The following is a 17902-nucleotide window of genomic DNA, read 5'->3' on the forward strand; positions in this document are numbered from 1 at the left end:
ACCAACATCCGATTATATTAATAATTATATCGAAAAATTAACTCAAAATAGATATATTTTTTAGGAAAGAAGTTGATCCACGAATGTTAGGGTTAACATCTATTGAGTGGCAAGTTCATGGTCTTTACGTGAATTAGGCTTAGCACTTTGAACTGAAAGAGTTTGTGATTTTTTTATATTCTTTTGCATTTAAATTAGTAGTTTTAAGTTCAATAATTTAGCATAATGTTTTATTTAGTTCATAATAAAAATATGATTCAGTAGTTAAAATGATAAACTTGTGTGATTTGTATGTACTACTACTAGTTCCAGTACCACATAAGAATTTTATACTTTTCCTTCTTACTATCTTTAGTTTGTAGTAAGACCCACATTTCTGTTGTTGCTGCTTTATAATTAAAACAGTCTAACTAATATATAAAAAGTTTATATGAGAATCAAAGTGTTCACTTATTTGACCACTTGGGTTAAACAACTTATCCAGCTTATTTATTCTTCCATGGAAGAGGATGCTTTTTGCCTTTTTTTTATGTCACTTCCCATCAAGTTTATCATCTCATGGCTTCTCTTGCCATATTATTGACTTCCCCTGGATGAATTGTTGAAGGCAGGGATGTCACTGACCATTGACACAATTGTGTCCCATTATTTATAATACATTGCAGTTTCATCTGTCTCAGGGATTTGTCTACCCCCAGTCATCATTCTCTAGTTTCTCCAGAAACTAGTGAAGTGTTTTGTTTTCCACCTATCTTATAAGCATTATTATATCATACAGTCTCAATACTGGAGACAACAGAACCTACAACATGGTTGGTGATGCCTCACAAGACATACTTTCTCTGAAAATCTGCATTGAGTGGGGGAAAACAGAAAGTGTTAGGTTCATTGCATGAGATGAATGCAGCCTGCCACCAGGTGATGTCCCAAGTGGGTGATATGCTTAATGAGATTTTCATTTCTGTTTGCTCTGGCCTCTCTACCATCTTTTCAACTTCTCAATGTAGAATTTTAGCTTGTTGTTGTTGTTCAGAGAGTTGAGTATATGTTTCTGAAGTTAAGATTTTAAGGTAAGGTACTTTTCTGCACAACCTCCCCACTTCTTGTGTATTTCTTTTGCTTTGTTACGAGTGTACTTTTATTCCAATGTTAAGGCTTATGTGGATTACTGTGTGTTGAAGATGTGCCACCTTCAAGTTGGTGGAGAGTTATAGTCTGTATCACAGGTTGCACGGTACTTGTTCAAGGCTTGTGGCATGTACAAACATTTTCATGGTAGTGGCATGAGGCAATCGGTCTTTGTTGTGCAGAAAGATGAGTATTTATCTGGAATACATTTTCAGGTAAGGAAAATGTCAACTCTTTAGCTAGATTTTTTATAAATCATTTTGGGAGTACCCTTCATTTTTACATTCTGTGAAAAAAATTATTTTGGCAGAAACTTTTGTACAAATTTATTTAAAGAAAATCTGAACATTTCCTACTTGACGAATCTAATGTCAAGACGACCATGCAGTTGTCTTTTGTTTGATTTAAAATATGCAGTAATCCCCTATCGGTCTTGTGTAATTTGAATAAATAGATAATCAAATAATGAAAGCAGGTTTTATTATGACTAATATTGGTAGTTATGTTTCTGTTTAAAACATGTCATGATTGCAGTTATAAATAATTAAGTAACCAATCAGCCAATTTATATATGTTCAAAGATTTGATCATCAGAATCTTTTTCCATCACCTACCATATTCATGAAACCTAGCTAAACTTCTCTGATGCCTTCTGCTTGAATGAAACTTCTATAGCTTTCAAACTGAGATAATTGAATACAGAAACACTTTAAGATTGAAAAGGACATTTTAAAGAAATTATAAAAAAAACTCCCAGCTTTGTTATTTGTTCCTTAGTCTTCAAAACTTCCCAATGTGAATACTTTTGGTCACTGCTATAAAATTATCCACTAAGGCTTATTAACAAAAATTACCATAATAATAATAAAATGAAAACATAACTACTATAGCTATTTTAATATAAATTTATTTAAGTAAAGTATATGCTTATGAAACAATAAATAGATTTGGCTAAGATATATGGAATTAACAAAACATATAATCAGTATATGAAAGGAGAGCTGAAGAGTTTGGGAGTTTACAGAGTCCCAAAGTAAAAAAAGTAAATATTTGAAAAGTTTTTTGTATCAAGCACTAAAACTTTAAAATAACATTCCAAAGGTAACAAGATCACTATTTAATGGTACAAATATGTGTATTAAATCACCATTGAAGAAATGGATATCCAATATTGATGAATCTGAAAAATGTGTTTATAGTATTTACCTGATTTTAAAATAGAACATTATGAATGTTTAAAATAAACTACTGCGAATGTTGAAGAAAACATTATTACATAATGTGTACTTAAAATTTTGTACGTTCAATATATATTTATTATAAACAGTACTTATTATAATAAGCTTAAATCCTCAAAATGAACTTGATCCACACTGGTGTAAATCTTATGGATCATAACGTGTATTGTAAAGGTTTTCTAAATCTTTCAGTAAAGTATTTCAATTCAAGGTTTAAAAAATTTATTATTGTGTCAACTTTTTGCTTTACATAATTTCATGCTAGTTGCAATTAAATCTATGTTGTGTGGACAAGTTCACCATGAAACTTTCTCAGGTGAATAGCAGGTGTGTAAACTTTTGTCAGTCACTTAAACACATGATTATGTTCTTTCAACATTTTTCAAAGAAAAGGTGTAAAACTTTTAGGGTCAATGCCTTTTTTCCCATGATCAGTCGAGTTACTATTTTTTTTTAAAACTAGATTTTAGGAAAGCTATATTGTAATTGCAGCCTATTTATGCATAATTGGTCATGGAGTAAGTTTCAATAATGTTATTCTATATAATACAAAGTACATTGTAGAAAAAATTTATATGTTGTGTTTTTGTCATAACTTTAATAAAATGTTTGTTACAACTTCCATCAGGACACAAACCTAACACACATTCAATGTAGAAAAAGTAAATGTATAGTTTATTTAATACTAAAGAAAACAGTTATGCAAATTATAAATTACAATGGAAACATAATCTAAAAACAGTAATTTTGCACCTTATTGAAATTAAATAAAAATAGAGGTGCAATTATAAATTAGGAATTTAACAGAATGCAGAAAAACTATAAATGTACACTTTATTTAACACTAAAGTAGACCAAGAGTTGGTGGTGGGTACTACCAGCCAGTTGTCTTCCTTCTGTTCAGCATTTCAAAATTAGGGGTAGTGGCAGTAGCATTAGTAACTTTACTATAACAAAAAACAAACATAAAGACCCCACAGCTAAAAGGGCAAGCATATTTTCTGGCAATGGAAATGAAAGCCAAGACCCTTAAATCATGAGGCAATTTCCTAATGACCAGGCGATGCTGGCCCAAATCATAACAAACACGAATTAATGAAAAAAATAATAATGAAGAATCATAAGGAAAATATTTTAATTGTGTGGATAGGTTGGAGTGATCAAAAACTGTAATAATCAGAGATATCAATTTCGATTAGTTGATTGTTTTCATGACTAATTGATTATTCGATTATTTTACATGTAATCAATGCTCATAGGGAATTAATTTTATGGATGAGTCGAGTTAATTGCTCAGTCTTATGAATCAGATATGTGGCTTGTTAACATGGCAGCAAAATTATCTTCTTTTAGTCTTAATTTGAACTCTAAGATTACGTAGTGTCTGATTGCTAAATCAGTAGCATGCTCTGTATCTTCTAACTTTGAATACTAATTAACTCTCTTGAATTCTGGTTTACCATTTGTTGCATGAATCATCTTCATGTTGCTACACCCAATACTTAGTTAAATAATATGAATTCTAAAGTACGAGTAGGCTAGAATTGCTTCTCAGATCCTGTGAAATCAAAACGCTATAGCATTAAGGCCTATAAGCCAAACATTTAACCCAGAATTACAAATAATGATGATGAATACTTATTTTATGAAACAACGCAGTATATTCTGGAAATATTCACAACAAGCAGTTTACTAAATCACAAGAACTAAAAAGAGTCCATTTTATCAAACAAATCTCACCACTGACAAAGTATTTAAAAATAATCTTAGGTAATTTCACATTTTAATTTGTTCATCTGAAGAATTATATTGATTCATAAAGCCTGATATTTAAAGGATATATGTAGGAACATAATTTACAATAGTATGTTGCGTCTGTAAAATGTTTTCAGTTTTGAGAATACTGTCTTTGTTTTTCGTTTGAATAGAACCTAGGACCCTATTGTAAAATAATATATCAATTCCTGTGAATATTTAATTTTAAAAATGTTAAGGCTGTTGTGAAATGAGAAGGTAATCTAATTTTAATGTATAGCAATTGCTAAAGGTATTTTACTTGAGTATGGAAGCATGTTATGTTAATATAATAATAAACTGGCAAACAATAATTTATAAGCTTAATGAAGTGGTTTTAGCTTAGGGGAATATGTTACATGCTTCTACAGAACATTGGTTTGTTTTTTTTCAGGTATTAAGAAGACCTGAAGAATATTTAAGAAAACACCAACGTTTTGTCGAAACATTTAGTATGTTTCTCCAAAAATAAATCACTTCCTTATACATATAAATTATTTGCCAATTTATTGTTAAATTTATTTCATTCTGTTTAAAATGTTTAATAATTTTTGTGATTTTAATTATCAAATGTTTTCAGAATGTTGCGTCCAGAATCTTTGCCACTTTTAGAGGAGCTTTGTGAGGAGCAAGTCCTGGTATATATCAGGCCTGATGAAGTCAAGGGTCGAAAGAAACAAAGAAAGATTGATATGGAAGTATCAGATTTGAAGCGGAAACTAGCAACCCCATCTTGTAAACAAATTGTTCTTAGCAATAGAGAAATTAGGCTCTTAAGGTAAATGTGTTTTGTTTTTAATTAAAATGTGCCATACATGTAAGTACTTAGCCTTAAAAATATAAATGTAAAATTCTTACCAAATATTTTTTTCACTTTAATTATTTGATTTAAAAAACGTTAGTATTTTTGTTATAAATGAAGATGGTCAAACATAAAAATGAAGTAGTTCATGTAGCAGAAATAATTTATGTTTTTTGTTTGTTTTTTAACAAATTGATGTAATGTTGAATGTATAAAAATTAGTTTCAACCATCTGTGTACTAATCTTCACTTGTGGCTATCTGTGCACCTATGATTAAATAATTTTGTACTCCTCCAGTAGTCTTTGAAAAAATGAACGAAAATTTTGCATGTGTGCTATTGATCTTGCAGAGTATAAACCAAGATAAAATTTTGAGTCGTAAGAGAGTTCATAAAAAGGGAATCAGAGTTTTTTGGGAGCTTTCAGGTTTGACAAGATCAATTTATTTGGAAATTTATATTAACATGTAAGGAATCATTAAAAACAAAAATTTAAATTCAGATTTTGGAAATTTTCAAATTTTGGCAACTGGGAGTCAGTGTTTTCTTAGGACAAGATCTTTGGATTTACATAAAAGTAGCCATGGATGTGTAAGGAATTGTTAAAAATAGGTGTCTACACTTATATTTTAAAATTTCATTTTGAGGTCCTTTAATAATACAAGGGTCCCCTGGTGGTACTGTGATAAGTTTACAGGCTTACAATGCTAAAATCTGCAGTTTGATTCCTCATGGTGGATGCAACATATAGACCAATGTGGCTTTGCTCTTAAACAAACAAATAATAGAAGGATCAACTCATGAGATTGAAAAGCATGCAGGATCAGATGAAAAAAAGCTGGCATCAGGAAAGGAACCAAAAAACTTTCAGAAGGTGAGCTTTCCTTTGTCAGGAGTAAATAGCAAATGTTGATTGTAAGCATGGTGATCGGTTGTGTGATCATTGTACCACATGTGAGATGTTATGCATTTCTAAGGTCATATTCATAGAAATGTTTGACATCTAACTTTCAAAACAATGACCGTTTAATTAGTCAACATGATTACAGTAGTCATTTCTCCTGATGAAGGAAAGTCTATGGGTTATAAGGTTTATTTTCTCATGAATAGAAGGATCAAGGTGATTTTGGGGACTTTCAGGATTGGCTGCATGGATTTATTTGTTAACTGATAAGAACATGGAAATGATCATTCAAAACAAGATGTACATGATTTTTTTTTGCATATTTATTGTTTTTCATAAATTTCAATATGTAGTTTACTAGTTAATTCTTTTTTATTTGTTTATGTACAAAGCTAATTCGGAGATACAATTACAAGCAGTAAAAACTTTGTTGTCCTGTAAACATTTTGATATTAACTCTTTCTAGCCCAGTGTCATTATATTGGCCATTTCTGCATTTCCATTCATGAAATTCGTGAATTTCACTAGACCAGAAACACTTGAAATATAAAAGATGATAACCATTGAACATTTTTGAATCTGATTTTTTTAAATTTACAATTTATGATAAAATTACTAAATGACATATCTGTATGCCATTACACAATATGCACAGTAACCATAGATCTATATGCCACATTTCACATTCGATTATTAACAGTAACAGAATCACAGGCCAATACACGTTGCGTACCAATCAGTATGCAATAAATACCTAATATATTATTAAAACTAAATAGCATAAACAGCAAAAGTATTCATCTGTACATATTATTTATAATAGTTACCTCCTTTTAGAAATGATGAAAAGCTGAAAAGATTTCCTACTAAGTCTTAAGCTTATATTGGAATGAAGTACACCATAGTTCCAAATTGCCATTGAGAATTTTTGTAAAACAAAAATCAACTGCCAAATTACTTACTTCAACAGAATAAACAGAAAAGTAGGGAACCAATAAAATTAATTTATAAACTTACCTGGCATACAAAAAATAAAACTATGATATACTAAGATTATTTTAAGGCATGTAATCAAGAAAGGCTTCTGATGTAATAACTACAAGTTTAGAAAGGAGGAAAGGGAACTCTAGGGCAAACAGATTGCGAGAAAGAAAATAATCCAATCTTTCAGGTGATATTTTCATGATTTCATTAGCTTTGTAAGTTTGAAGATTGTAAAACAAAAAATAATCTTAGTTTTTAAACCAACAGCATCAAAAAATCAGTGCTTCAAACTACTTAAATTAAAAGTAATTAATAAACATGTAAAAAGATCATAGATTTGTGCTTTGTTTCATATCTAGACAAGTTTTATCTATACAGTTAAAAAGATTAAGTACTTCTATTCAAATAAAGAAATAAAATTACAATGAGAAGTTTGGATATTTTCAGTAAATACAGATGTTGATAAAATTTATATCAAAACAAAATAAATTATAAACCTGAACATATCATTTATAAGCTTTATTCTGCGAGTAATTTGACAGGGAGATCAGGAAAAATGTATTAAAAAAACATGAAATACCAGGCTGGAAAGAATTAATCATCAAAGGACAAGTGTTTAAAAAAATCACAAATTTGATACTTTGTTTTACAAGATGTGAATCCATTTGAAATGAAGCAAAGTTGACATAATTAGACAATAATTAAAATAGCATTAATTTTTTCATGCTGTTGATGAACTTGCTGCTTTAAATCTTCTTACTAGTACCAAAACTTTTGGAAAGTTTTGGACCATATTGCCAATATGAAATTAAAAATAATGATAATCACATGTGCAAAAGTGAAATATGATTATATTTTTTACCAAGAATGAATCATATTATGAGTTTGATAATTTCAAAATTGTTCACTACTTGGCTCAATCAGCAAAACATGATATTTTCCATCGTTGATCTTATTTTATGGAAAAGTATTTGGGACAGTCTTGTTTTCATTTGTTCAGATATGTAATAACTTTTCAACAGAAGTCACTTTGACTTAAGAACAATTTTACAATACCCTGTTTGCAAGGTATGCACATGTAACAGTAAATTAAATACACACATGAAGTTTTTATCACTGAAACTTATAAGTTGAAATGATTGATGGCTCTGATGGTAGTAAGCTATTGTTGCATTATAAACTTATTTCAGACTCTCAGACATATTGTTTATGTTAATGAGAATACTCGATATTTTAGTGGGATTTTGCTGAAAATTTTTGAAAATATTATCTGTGTGGAAACTTAACAAGTTTGGGACATTGACAGTCCTTTAATTTATATAATGATTTTACAGATATTGTAAACTTGTAAAAACACAACGATGAATAATATACAATAATTTTAGGAGTAGTGACAAAAGTTGAGTTGAACAAATATAAATACCGATGAGAAAAGAAGTGTGAAGTACAACTCTAGAATAAGGAAGAAGAACCTTCTAACAATAGAGACAAAACCTTGATGACATTATTGTGCTAAGTATGAATTAATTTTTTTTTTATTCAAGAGTTGAGTTTCACCTATTAATAAAATAATTTGTAAATAAAAGTAATATAGTGAGTATTTATGAAAAATTTTAAGTTTACACTGCTGTGACAATTTGAACTATTTTTGTAATTTTATTGCTGGAACATATATTCATTGTTTAAATGAAATACATGTTGTTGTGAAATATTTCAAAATAGAAAATGTTGGTATCTGTAAAGGTATATTTTAAGGCCAACAAATTAAACGTTTTTCTTTTTATTATAAAACTCTTAAGCATAGTAGTTCCAAAACATACTTACCTCCTGTCACACTACAGCTATTACTCGACTGCCAGGGTTTCTTCCTTTGCCAATCTGAGCATTGGTCTGATGTTTTCTCATTTGCTCCAGTCTTTTATACCCCACTTAATTGCCCTTGGCAATATTTTTCTTCTGACACTTTCCACCTACATCAATCCGCCCTTTATCCTAGTACTGTATATAAGCACCTCATTCAGATAATGTTATCACTTTTTCTCAACAAAGCGTTCACTAACGGGTTTCTCTGTGTTACGATTGTTAGGAGATACCTTAAGCTTTCTTTGTGTTACCTAGTTGATTTTCATAAAAACAACAATTTTTATTTTATTTTTTCCATTTAACAAACTGATATACGGCATGAATTCCCAGATTATTATTTCCAGCACAGAGACAAATTGGGTCTCTCCTCTCCCACCTCTGATATCTAGCATTACTCAACAGTTGGGGGGAGGGGGCACTCTCGGTTTAAACTGTCAGTGTAATGAACTTATTATAGTGAAATGGAGACATATATTTTGTTCGGTGGTGTTCCTTTGGGCTGCAATTGATGACGATCCTGGACATTCTGAAGATAATTTAGATTTGCTTTTTCATGTGCCTTCTTTTATTCTGTTGGCTTTTCAGGAGGCCACTTTGGAATAAGCTGCTTCAGGCTCTTTTTTTCTTCAGTTGGTCCATTGAGTGTGTGATGTTTTGGGTCTTTCCCCAGTTGCTTTTGAGCCTGCACCTTACTTGATGGTTGAAAGGTATGGGAGCAAAGACCTAGTCTTCCCTCCATCCTCTGATATTATGGTTGCTGTAGGGAGGTTTGCTGCTCAGTTACATGAAGGGACAGCTATGCCTTATCTGGCATGGTTGTCGGAACTACGTGATTTAGCCTACCTCTGCCAGGTGGAAGCATATTCCAAATCTCAAAGAATACATCTGCTCCTAGAAATTAAGGGTTGTAGGGGTTCTACAGTGGAATTTATAGTTAGACTGAATAGATCAATGCCCCCTGGTGGGACAGCAGTTACTCTACGGACTTACAACTCTAAAGCCCAACGTGTTGTTTTTAAAACTAAACTTTATTGGAAGACTCTCAGAGCTAGACCTTTTGTTAGCATGCACATTGGTTTGATTGTTGGCTTCTACATTCATCCCTGTTGTAGTAGGTGTCTTGACTTCCATCAGCTCCTACATGGGGTCATAGTTCTGCCCCTATTTGGGGGTCTTGACCCCTGACATCAGCCCCTTGATCCATTGGTACCCAGAATATATTCTGTCCATATCCAAGGGTTCCACTGTTCAGTCAGAATGCTGCCAGCATTGTTAGTGATTATTGTATGCCTTCAGGGTCTGTGGGGGCTTGACTCTGAGAATTTATAGATGTGCGGTAAACCTTAATCACGGATCCATGGGCACTACGGGTCCTTGAGTCAGGATTAGTAATTCAGTTCACATCTTCACCACCATTATCTACCCAACCTGTTGGGTTTCTGTCTCCCGCAGATCCTCAGATTTCAGAACTTAGTTCTTGGGCTAGATGAGTTTAGTTGGTCAGGGGGTAGAGAGAGAGTGTCATGCTAGTTATTCCAGAGTTTTATTCCCATCTGTTTGTTGGGCCCACGAAGACAGGAGATTGTTGTCCAGTCATTGATTTTTCTCGTCTATATCAATTCCTAGATTTTCCAAAGTTCACAAGTGACTCATTCCTCATTCTGAGTTGGCATTTTTTCACTAGGATTCTGGATGTCCAAGTATGATGTAGTTGGCTCCTACCTGCACATTGGCATCCCACCACTAACTGCATTTTCTGTGCACAAGGGTCAGGTACTACAGTTCAAGGTTTTTACCTTTGGACAAGCATTGGCTTCACATGGGTTCTGCCAAATTGTACAAGCATTTTTCGCGTCACCTCCATTCCCTAGCCATGTGCACACACCATTTCATGGATGACTGGTTACTGCTGGCACCATCTCCTCAATTGTGAGAATGCCTAACGAAATTTCTACTTTCAGAAACAATCAAGGCAGGCTTCATTCTCAGAGCTGAGACATCAATATGTTGTCAGTCTGGGTATTTTTATCTCAGTTGGGCTCAGCCGATTCCCATCCAGTTGCATGCTATGAAACAGGAAGCCTGACTCTTACTCACCTTTCCTTCTCCCACTGCACAGATGATTCTTACTATTTTGGGAATGTGGACATTACTCAAGTCCCTCATACCTTTGGGATGAGCACACAAGAGATCTTTTCAGTGGTCTTTATGTGACAATGGGATCATAAACATTGATTCACTGGATTCCCTAGTTTCTTTATTCAGGATTATGTTTTGATCTGAGGGGTTGTTAGATTGGAACAGTAGTAAGATGCTGATTCCTCTGCTGCTACTGCCTCGTCCAGAGATCCATATCTTCATGAATGCCTTGTTACAGGGATGGGGTGCATATCTCAACAGTCAGGAATTCCAGAGTCTATGCACGGACAACAAGGCTTCCCTACACAATGTTTTAGACCTTCTTGCTCTTCGAAAAGTGATGCTTCATGGTCTGAGGTTATTAAGGGGAAATTGTCAGGCTTCACTCTGACAATGCCACGGTGATGTCTTGCATTTCCTGTCAAGGGGGCACTTGATCCAGGGTTTCTTGTTTTCGAACCTTGGATCTCTTTTTTAGGGACCACTCCTATCATGTCACTTTACTAGTTTGCTTTTGTTCCAAAGGTGATGACTGCAGTAGCAGATCAATTTTTTCAACCCGAACAGATTCTCTCAACAGAATAGATGCTGCAACACGAGGTTTTCTGTTGGATTGGCTCTCATTTTGAAACACTGAAGATTGGTGGTTTGGCCACTCTTTGGAACACCCAACTCAATCAATTTGGTCTCCAGTACCTCACCCTCAAGCTTTGGCGATGGATGCATTCTGTCAGGACGGGATGGGATTACAACTCTAGGCTTTCCATCCAGTTGATATGTTACCCAAGGTACTAACTATGATTTGTTCCAACCCATTGTCAGGTCCTGTTGATAGCACCAGGTTGGCAGCTACTACCTGATTTCTGCTTCTGCAGTACCTTCAGGAGTGCCCACCTCCTCTTTGGCCATCTCTGTGGAGGCAGCCATGATCTGATGTGGTACACCCAGCTATCCAGAAGCTTAACCTTCAGGCATGGAGGTTAAACAGTCTTTTGCACATTGTCAGGGTTTAATTTCTAAGGTGGCCATTTATCTATCTCAGACTTTGCTTAGTCCCACAATGGAAATAGCAATGGTGTATTGAGAGGAGGTTGAACCCACGTTGATCGTAAGTTCCAACCATACCTCTTTTTTTTAACCTGGCTCTTTGGCAAGAGTTTTGCATCTTCCACAGTTGCCCTATATAAGGCAGCTTTATCAACTACCATTCAATACTCGAAACAAAAATTCTTTGAGTCCCCAGTACTTTCTAGCTTCTTTAAGTTGTTTTGGGTCCTTTGTCCCAAATGACCATTCCAGTTACCTAACTGGTATATTAAAGTGGCATTACATGCCATGTATCACCTTTCCCTGAAGATTTATCTTCATTGCTGCTGACCTACAGATGTTGCTGGTCGGAGTGGTTTGTGCTGATTGTGCACAGGATGCTTTATCATTCTAACTACATCCTCAGACCAGTTCTTCTTCTCTAACATACTGTCAGCAAGAGAAGGGGATAAATCTTTTTCACCGAATCATCAGATCACTATTTCTCACTTCTATGAATGATCAGATTTGATTGTTTGTTATGTCCAATGTGAGTATTGAAGGTTTTGTTGCTCACATTAATGCCTTTAGAGATGCTAGACAATGGCTTTTTATTAATTGGAATCAATCGGTTCCCCAGGATTTACCACCGGTTACATTGACGAGATGGGTACAAAATTGATTCATATTGCTTATTCTGGGCTCTCTTTGAAGGGGAGAAGACTTCTGTGAGTCATGTCTAATAAGATTCATCACATTTCTATGTCCTTAGTGGCCTAGTTGAATTGCCCGCTGGACGACATTGTGTGGGCTGGTAGGTGAGCCTCCCCCAGTACCTTTATCTAACATTATTTGGATAATTTGGCAGAATCTTCATTTAAAGGTTTTCGACTACTCCCTGAAGCTATCTTAACCACTTCCACTAGATTATACAGAGGGGTGAGTATTTTCAATGCTACACTTGTATCTTCTTTACCTTTCAGGGTCCCTTATCACTAGGGTATCAGGTGCCAATCTTCTACTGACACACCCATGATCTATGCAGATGCTTTCTGTATGGATAATGCCCCCACTGGCCCCTCCACCTTATCAATGTGGGATACTAGCTTTAGTGTCAGAGGAGGTAAGTATGTTTTGGAAATTAACAGTTTCTTAAATAAAAAACGTATTTCCAATAATACTTACCTCTGCTGACAGTCTCCTGCCCTTCTTCCCCACTAACAGTCGGTGTTGGATTGAGTCAGTTTAGAAAAAGTGATAACACTATCAGAATGAGGTGCTTATATACAGTACCAGGATAGAGGGCACATTGACACAGGTGGAGAGTGTCACGAGACAAATATTGCCAAGGGCAATTAAGTGAGGTATAAAATACTGGAGCAAGCGAGAAAAAATCAGATGGGCAGAGGAAGCAACCCTGGCAGTCTAGTATAGCTGTAATGTGAGAGGAGGTAATTATTATTGGAAATACACTTTCAATTTCGAAAATGCTAACTTCTGTGTATTGCACTACACATTTATAAATAAATGTGTAAGGTTATCAAATAATTAACTGTTACCTTGCCATGAAACAGCTTGATAAGTTGGATTTGATTTATCACATAAACTTTTGTCTAATACATGCTAACTCTCTCAGCACCATTACTAGTGTAGGCCAATGGAACTGCACTTTCATTGCTTAGGAAATACCAATAGATAGTTTAAAGTCTCAAAACTAGAATTTCTGTAATGTTGTGAAGATTTAGCTTGCAACACGGAAGATACATCTAATCTATAATAAAGCATTTAAAAAGTATTTCTTTTTTGTTGTTGTTGTTTCAGTTCATGTTAAGGCAAAGTTAAATGACTGTGCATGTTTTTTGTTTACATGTTGTTCTGGAAATGGAAATTGATCTCAAAACCCCATCATTGTGCTCAGAAAATATTGTTGTATACAGGTTGATTTTGTGGGAAATTGTTTCTTAACCCCAACAATATGTGTAGCAGATATTTTTTAGAGGCTGATTGTGTGGGAAAAAACTATGTTAAATGCAAAAACATGTTTAAAGATTAATTAGGTAGATTTACTCCTGAATTAATGTGAACCTTTTCTTGTTGAGTTTTTCTTGCTCCATTAACAATCTCACAACTTTTAGTTTTGAATGTCCTTGATTCATTGCATTACCTTATCCCAAGTTCTCCACCCTTCAAATGACTTATTGCAAGTGCCAGGGAAATATATAAACTTTGCTTTCCCACCATAAAACAGATTTTTCTTGTTGACAGTCATACCATAAACTTCATTCCTTTGTTTGATCTGCTTTGTTCTAATTCAGTGTTGACTATGATCTTATCATTTTGATTAATGCAGAGATCCTATGGCTATGTTGTCGACTCTTTATGGTCTGTGTATTAGGGCTGTCAAGGTCAAATCAGCTCTTGGTGTCCCAGTCAGGTTTTCTACTTGTGTGGATGCTCAATCTATGGACATCCACCTTTTTCTTACTTTGGTGGACAAGCCCATTTTTTTCCCCAGGCCTATTTTGCCCCCCCCCCCTTGTTTTAGACTGAAGTGAGGATTTGTCTGCTACTCCTGTTCCTGAACAAATTCTGCTAGTCTTATTTCACCTTTTTATTAGGTATTAAACAATGTTAAGTAGTGAACCAGTTTCTGTTTTGTTGAGAGTGCTAGTATTATGTTACATGACTCAGTTCTAGAACTTTTTTATCTTCTGTGCCTTCTCCTGATATTTGTGTTGTTACTGTTGCTTTCAGAAATCAGCAAAATGTTGATGTTTATTGCATTCCTTAAAATATTTCATGCAGGTGACCTTTTAGTGGGAGAAGGTCATTTTCTACACCACATCTTTCATTGTATAAAATCCTAGATGCCCAGACCATTGTATGGGGGGGGGGAGATGAACACAATTCAGGAGATTAATCAGACATTTCATGTGAATAAACTTCTGTCTTATCATCTGCAACAGGTTATAGCAGTACCTTTCAATTCCATGGAAGCCATCAGTCTCATTTGTCCTCATTGTTCCTTCAACTGTTCCAAGCTTTTCATCTACAACATTCACAAGTTCTTAGTTATTGTCTAAAATGTTTTACATTTCCAAACACGTTTTTTTACTTTCGTTTGCATTTGGTAGAAGGCGTTTGAATATCCAATAACTCAATGAATCACATGCCTTATTTTCTTGGAAGGTTCTAAAATTGTATCCAGATAGAGCATTCCTACCTATGGTATTGGCTGTGAAGGAAAGTAGCCACTGTTTTTCATCTATTGTGTTACCTATCTTTATTGACATGGATTCTCATTCACTTTTCACATCTTGTCAGGGCTCTTTGCTGTTATATTGCATGCAAATCATTCAGACATTTTCAGAAAAGCTTGTTTATACCTTATGAAAAATCACAGTCCTCAAATCGTTTTCCAACAATATTAACAAATTTGTTGTAGCAGTTGATCTGTTTTTGTTTACCAGGATGTACCCAGTCACCTTAATAGTAAATTTTGAGTTTCACCTCACCAAATTCAACATTTTCCAATGTATATGACATCCTGGTCACAGTTCCCATTGGAGGACATTCTGCAGGCTTATATATGGAAATATCTGAACACAGTTTGGAACATTTATTTGTGTCACTTCACTGTTTCTTCATTTTTTGGATTCTGTTTGCTTCCTTTGGTGACACTCTAATCCAGGTGGAAGCCTATAGTACCATACTTGCTGCTTTAGGACAAGAAAGTATTCCTTCTTTATGAAATGAGTTTTGTGTAAATATAGTTATAACATTAATCTTTAGTTTAAATTATCTAGTGAAAATAATTTAAAGTCTAGTCCACATAAATGATGAAAAAATTAGTTTATTTTTTCCTTAAAATTTTTACAAACTGTTTTTACAGTACACAGTTGTAGACCATATTTACAAATAACCATAATTGTGTTACATTCATGTAAAGAATAAACTTGCAGCACTTTAGGGTTGAAACAAAAGATACTAACTGATTCTCTACAATCTTGAAACTACTTTACAATCTTCTCTCAAGTGTACTAGAAAACCTGGTGTCAAATCTTCTAGAATATTCTAGGCTTATATGATCTTAATGTCATTATTATGACCTGTAGCTCCCCCCTTAGTAATAAACAAATTACAATATTAAAAATTTAGCTTACAATAATATATTCATCTAATAATGGTGCTTTGTAAATAGTATATAGTAAATGGATTATTAAAAGTTTGTTCCACTAGTAATGCTTTAGAATCAGTTATGCTTTCTTTTAATGAGAAGGACTATTATGGTAAGGAGTATATTGTTAAAAATATTTGAGAATGGAAGCCACATAAGATTCTTTTTACCATTACAATATTGGCAAGGAAAAACTATTTTGCATCTTCCACATGTTATATCTTTTCCAAAATATTTTTAATAATTTCCAGTTTTGAAATTAATATACTTTTGGTTTATTTATTATAATATTAGAATAAAATCCTGAACTTTTAAAATCCTAATCTACTATGTTGGTGGGATTTACTATATTACTTTTCTACATAACAGTGTTAAGTACAAATTTTTCTGATGTGAAATACAATAATAAGAAATATTATATCACATGTTTTAGCTACATATTTTTATAATATAAATGGCATACTATTTTCAGTCGTATATCGGATACTTGAAACACAGGAATCAATTTTTCAGTTGTATGTTCTTTAAGTAGCAATTTATTTTTTCTATAATTTTGATTATCTTAAAGTAACTTATTATTTTTTCAAACATTTAAGGTATGTGGAGTTAACTGATGAAGAACGTAACAAAATTGAGGGATCTCAGAAAGTGGCCAAAAAGCTGGAACGGCTTCGTAACAGAGGAACAAGTAATGACTCTGGTTCCATCCACTCAGGGTCTGGATATGCTGGAGATGATTGCTCTGATGATGCAAGTGGAGAAGATAATTATGATGATGTTGAAGAAGGAGAAGAAAGAGATGATAGTGAGTGTAGTATTGGATATGATACATTTTTTGATTCCTTGAGTATGAACACTTCTCCCAGTCATTCCCTCCACAACTATCGTATTTACAGCCCTGATGTTCTTCTTACTAATGATTACATTGATGGGATAAGCATTAACTGGCCACCAGGAGGAGTGAACAATTGCAATTGTAACTGCTTACTTACAAACACTTTAAAACGTAAGGAAAAGAATCTTACAAATGTGCGGGATTCAGGCTCACAGACCCTCTCTACTGGCGACATTGTTATTACAAAAGTATTTTTTGAAGAAAAGTTGAAAGATAAATTTCAAGAGATTAAATAATAATAGTAAAGGCCTAATGAAAATATATTTTTAAGTACATAATTAATAAGGTCATATCCCAAGAATTGTATCTTTTTTATTTTTTTTTAGTTTTTTAAGCATGTTAAACAAGGAAACTAAACTTTAGTTGTAAATATAATTTCCTTCATCTTTGTTATATTTTAAGAAGTAGATTTTAATTTCTTTTTCACACCAATAAGAATTTTTAACTTGTCTATTCTAGCAGTATATCTATTTTGGAAAGAAAGGAGGAATAGACAGAATTCAAAGAGCTGTAGATTATTTTAATTATACATAAGGCTACTAAATTATTATTATTTTTCTTTATTAAAGCTTGCTGTGTTTAGCTTTCGTGATAGGATAAATAAGGTACCTTAATGACATACATTTATGTCATGTGGGAGAGATCTTGTATGTAATGTCAGTACAGAAACTTATATTTGGATCTTATTGAAGATAACGTATATTTATCAGAGAGGATTATGACTAGTAACATTTCTGGTATGTGTGGTGGCAATTGAGAAAAGGCTTTCCTCAATTTACATGCTGGAAAACACTACTGGAAGATTCGATGATGAGGAACCCACTTTGAGACTAATAATGGTTGGAGACGGCTTGAATGGGTAATGAAGAAAAACTTTAATATAAGTTTAACATAACAGCAAATGTACAACGTTTCAACAAGGTTTTGTCACCATCACAAATAAAGATTGATG

General features: G+C 33.4%; 1 protein-coding gene across 1 annotated transcript in view; it reads left to right on the plus strand.

Annotated features, from left to right (window-relative positions):
* LOC106478500 overlaps positions 1-17804 on the plus strand; it is a 48845-nt gene extending 31041 nt beyond the window's left edge. The window contains exons 4-5 of the mRNA XM_013939051.2: positions 4741-4938; positions 16652-17804. Coding sequence (XP_013794505.1) covers positions 4741-4938; positions 16652-17186 — 733 coding nt within the window. The 3' untranslated portion in view covers positions 17187-17804. The remainder of the gene's footprint in view (positions 1-4740; positions 4939-16651) is intronic.
* Positions 17805-17902: the final 98 nt, after the last annotated feature.

The sequence above is a fragment of the Limulus polyphemus genome, unplaced genomic scaffold (assembly GCF_000517525.1).
Source record: "Limulus polyphemus unplaced genomic scaffold, Limulus_polyphemus-2.1.2 Scaffold217, whole genome shotgun sequence".
NCBI lineage: Eukaryota > Metazoa > Arthropoda > Merostomata > Xiphosura > Limulidae > Limulus > Limulus polyphemus.